The sequence below is a fragment of the Atta cephalotes genome (assembly GCF_000143395.1).
Source record: "Atta cephalotes unplaced genomic scaffold scaffold00014, whole genome shotgun sequence".
In the NCBI taxonomy this organism is placed as follows: Eukaryota; Metazoa; Arthropoda; class Insecta; order Hymenoptera; family Formicidae; genus Atta; species Atta cephalotes.
Genome location: NW_012130078.1, coordinates 1,552,040 through 1,557,519, shown reverse-complemented (window position 1 = coordinate 1,557,519; position 5,480 = coordinate 1,552,040). Strand labels below are relative to the sequence as shown.

General features: G+C 29.5%; 1 protein-coding gene across 1 annotated transcript in view; it reads left to right on the top strand.

Moving 5' to 3' along the window:
- Nucleotides 1-5,480, top strand: part of LOC105617851 — a 146,071-nt gene that overhangs the window by 81,737 nt on the left and 58,854 nt on the right. The window contains exon 3 of the mRNA XM_012199400.1: nucleotides 3,582-3,715. Within this exon, the coding sequence (XP_012054790.1) occupies nucleotides 3,582-3,715 (134 nt within the window). The remainder of the gene's footprint in view (nucleotides 1-3,581; nucleotides 3,716-5,480) is intronic.

Sequence of the window (5,480 nt, the reverse complement as noted above, 5' to 3'; positions counted from 1 at the left end):
ATATATATATTTAACAAATATATTTAACTTAAATATATACATTTTTCATCAAAAAAAGAAAGAACTAAGTTAATTTAATCAAATGAACAATTTTTTTCTCAGTGTGCATCTATACTTACTGTCTATAATTACTATATCTATAATTACTGTCACGATGTTTTTCTTTGATTGTAAGTGCACTATAGATATTACATTACGCTATTAGTTTTAACAAGATTTTTTTATATACATTTCCATGCTTAATTTAATGCGATAATCGTAAATCTGTCAATTCAAAAGCAAAAGAAGTAATATACAGATGTTATCAATCATTGAAAAATATAGGTAATTTATTGAAATTATTAGAAATTTTCTAAGGTTGTTATTTTTATCACTACTTTTTATTTAAACATTTTTAATTGTATTTTAAATTATCGTTACTTTTCATGTCAGAATATTAGTCTTCATTTAACTATAATAACAGGATGACAGTAAATTTTTATTTACTATCATCCTGTTTTTCTTGACCAGAAATTTATACAATTTTCTCCTAATAAGACGACCTAAATCTACATAAAAATCACATAAATCTAATCACCCGTCTTTTTTCTAAAGCCGATCGCTACCGTTGCAAATCTGAGAGCATTATTATCTCGCACCACATCCGAAACTTCGTCCTTCTCATGCTCTTCCCAGCTTCCCGGACAAACGACAATTTACGGCCGGTCCCGAGATAGCCGCGGTTACCGGCGGGTTAAATCGTGTGAAATACTGCTTTCGGCACATTGGTCCGGCACAATTATTGATGGCACTTGGAGAGTGGGCAGAGAAGTGACGTGACGCGGCGGGCCGGGACTCTCGCCGGCGATCCAAAAGGGTGTAATCAATGTGGCGTGCGGCGCTTCGATTTAAATTCATGAATAATTCCTACCTCGCTGCCCCGATGTGGACGCGACGATCCGAAGATCAACGAGCTTTTTCGGTCGTCGTCTCGCGCATTTTTTCCCAGTCCGCTCTCGCGAGAATTCGAGAATTCTGGGTTCGCCAGTGAAGATCAGACGTTGCCGTCGGTAAATTTCGCCAAGTTCAGATTTATTACGAAGTACCCAGAATTGGGTGTTATTCTAGAATTGCATAGGACTATCATTCTTATTCGAATAATTTATTTGGATAACGATTCTCCATTATTTACAGTGGCTGGTATTCGATTAGTTGCTTAAATAAATAATGTAGAAATTGCTGTAGTAATTGCCCGAAATGTTTTACAAATGATAAACCGATCTATCTAAAGTAACTAGATCCTATACGCTTACATAAACTTTGTAATTTTTTTTCTAATCTTTTACTGAGTTCAAAATTGAAAATTGATAAATTTAAAAGAGGAAACATTTCTGAACATTAAAAAATATATAAGACATTTTCAAATATTTACATGCACATATAAATGCAATGAAGAATGTAAAAAAAAGTAGCATTTAGATTATACATGTAAAACATTATTTGTAAATATTTTGGGGAATTACTCGAGAAATTATCGTATTATTTATTTAAGCAATTATCAAATGAGCCATTGCAAATAAAAAAAAAACAGATAAATCTAAATAAATTATTCAATAAAAATAGTAATCTCGTAATCTGTAATTCTTTCTAGGTCATCTAATATAAAACCTAAGTATGTTTCCCTCCTTTTCGTAAAAAAATAGAAAATGAGATGACCTAACATTACTTTTATAAGATTATAAATTTATTAACGTATTGTAACGTTTATTAACATGTAAGAAGACACAAAGAACTATTCAAACAATTGACCTATTTACTTATTTATTTATCTATTTATCTATTTATCTATTGATGTTTAGCACGATGTTTAGAATTAAAACTTATGGTCTGGAACAATAAAAGTTATACTAAAAAGTTATACTAAAAAACTGTTCAATCGACGTATGCTACGTTATTAGTATGTATAGATTAATCATATTGGTTTTACATTACAAAAGAGTAATATATTCCTTCCTTTAGTTATAAACAAAAGACGAAAATATAATTAAATACCATGTTGTAAAATATAAATATAAACCTATAATAATCTACGGAAATTATTAATAACTCTCGGTAGTTATATAGAAAGTATATAGAAAGTAATTGTACTTATCTACGAAATATTACATCACGATTTCTGGATTTTACGTTCTACATTTTGCTTTACTAACAGAATAAACAAACTGAACAATAAACTCCAATCCAGTCAAACAAATAGCCTGTACTTTATACTAGTGCTGTCTGTCGAATTTACCGTATAATTGCAAATAGCGAGTAAGGCATATTGGATACTAACCATATAGGCTTCGATTGTCTTAGATAATGCACATTGTTTTTATTTTATTCGTTATTTTATTCGTTATTTTAAATATATCTTCAGACAATAACTATGTGCTTTATCATCTATGTAAAATTATATGTAATCTTACTTAATTCTAAAACGTTATTGTACGTAAATTTGACATGCAAATGAGTGAAATTATCGAGCAAGTCTTCAATGACCATCAGGAGATCCAATCCGCTGTACTAAAAACTTATACATAGGACAATGGTAACAAGTTTTTGAAAATTCAGTCCATTATATAACAGTTTGGTTTCCTAATAGTCAGTATTATAACAGAGAAATATAACAGATAAGTAATTTCAATTTCTAAACAGCTTCAATTTCTAAGCTTTGTGTTATTATTTATTGGTAAATATTATAAGATGACACATATAGATACTCCATCATTTATATCATTTCAAGATTAAATTAATAGTGTACTTTTATTTCTTTTAATAATTAAGTTATTTGTGTTATAAAATTTAAAATATAAATATTTTGTTATTAAAAATGTATGAAAATGTCTCTGCATTACATTAATTAAAAGTGGCCTATTTCTTCGAACATAAAATTCACGTATCAGTAACAGTACTACATCATTTAACATCCAGTAGTATTCCAGATTAAAAGATTATTCTTATTTTGTTATTTGTGAAAGATTTGTCTTACTACAATGAAATTTCACTTGCTAAAATTACGCCGTCAGTTTCAATCACGGCGAAAAATTCAGCTGATTGTTAGCCGAAAATTTCGATCACTTCTGCCAATCGGGTGAATGAAAAGTACGGACGATTTGACAGTGATTTATTAATCGTGCCGCTCATTGCACGTTACCACGAATAAATTATGACGATCGCGTGCTGATTAATTGCAAGTCAATTAACGTTTCCTCTCTACCTCCCTCCGGGGAAACGAGCAACGAATAACATAGCAACTGGCATTGTTCGCCGTGCATCGCGTCGCTGCGAACACTTTATTAAATCCGCTATTAATTAATCACTCGCACCGGCGATACCTTTCCACGATGCGCGATTGCTATCGAAACGTCATTATTGCCGTTTCATTATTCACGACTGTCGCAACGATGCTGATTTTTCGAGGGCGGCGCGCGACGCTGAATTTTCTATCCACCGTCGTTTCGTTCCACCGTCGCATTTAATTATCACCCCTTTCTCTTCCTTTTTTTTCTGTCTATCAAAGAACTTTCATTAATAAAATGTCAATGTTCGAATTGTTATAGAGGGAGGCCACGCAACGAGATGTGGAACGAGAACGCCGGCAACGAATGGAGGCCGAAGCTCGAGTGCGCGAGGCTACGGCTGAGGCTGAAAGAGCACGCTCGAGAATCCATCATCTTCAAAGAGAACTGGCCAGGTGAGAGATTTCAGGATTTCAGAGTTACTGTTCTCTTGAAAGAGAATACAACGTAGATAAACACATCATTAAACAAAAGTTAAGAATCTCACTTCTCTTGGTTTTGGATTTTTCTGGAAATAAATTTTCAATGTATTTGCGATTCTCTCCTCTTCTTATAATATATTTTACTTCTTTTTAAAATGCTTCGAAATTTTTTCCATTTAAAAAAACAAATAGAAAATCACCATCAGTTTTTTATTAATAATTTTTTTATAAATTTAAATAATTTTATAAATTATTTTATAATTTTATAATTTATATTTTTATAATTTTATACTTTTATAATTTTATATTTTATAATTTTATAAATTTACAATTTGTATATAGAAAGAATAATTTTACCAAAATATCTAAAAATTTAACTAGATACAAATAATTTTGTTGCACTATGAATGATTTTTTGCAACTAATGTTGCAAAAAAGTTTTGACATCCGAACAAGTTTGAAGTCTTACATAATTATTTTGATGATCTAACAAAATTATTTTTAGATTTGTATTTTGCTAAATTTTTAGAGGTTTCAGCAAATCTGTTCTTTTGCACTCATTGAATCGGTGATTAATTTATTGAAATTTTGAACACGTTTATCTCACAATAATTCGTAATATAATTATTTTTTTATTAAAAATCAAATATATATACAAATATATATATATATATATACACGATATATATATATATACGGAAAGATTGATTTTGCTGAAGTATTAAAAAATTTAGCTAGATAAGCACTGACAAGAGAAGTTATCCAGATGTCCAATTAGTTTTAAAAAAGTAATGGTTAAAAATTACAGTATCCTACCTCCTATTAATTAAAATGAGTAACATTCGCTCGGAAAATTTGATATTATGTTAAAATGAATTCAAAGTTCGCTATAAGCAGCTGTGATAATGAGTTTTGACGTTTTTTCCTAAATTTTTTTGCTTTTTAGATTTTTCTACATACATGTGAGTAATATACGGAATAGAAAGGAAAACTTGGATCTCGATTCCAGTGATGAGTATTGAATATTGTTTTATTTCCCTCTCAATGTTCAAATTGCGTTTGGGTATTATACATTTATAAAGTTGTACGAATGTATGTATATACAAAAATATATATATTTATTATTTATTTTTATTAATGTATTATTATATGTTTCCAACGAATTGAAATTTGTAAAGTTAAAAATATTTTATTGTACCATAAGTTATTATACCATAAAAAAAATTAAAAATAAATTGGAAACCACCAATGAAATCGAAATCCAAGTTTCCGTTTTTATTTCACTTACGTATATTACTCATATATGTATGTAGAAAAATTCAAAAAGTAAAAAAGAATTTCATTTAAACCCATTTTCGGAACTACTTACAGCGGACTTTAACTCCATTCTTCTAACGAATATCAAATTAGAGAGAATGACACTCTTTTAATTAATAGAAGATAAGATATTACAAATTCTAATCGTTACTTTTTCAAAACTAATTGGACATCTGATTAAAACGAACATCTATTTGGGCAACTTCCTTTATGAGAAAAAAATTTTTTATAATTAATTTGTAATTATAATTATATATTACTATAATTATGGTTATTACTACTATAATGTCAATAGTAATAACTATGTGTGTATATGATTCTTCAAATATATGTGTGTGTGTGTGTGTGTGTGTGTGTGTGTGTGTGTGTGTGTGTGTGTGTGTGTGTGTGTGTGTGTGTGTGTGTGTGTGTGTGTGTGTGT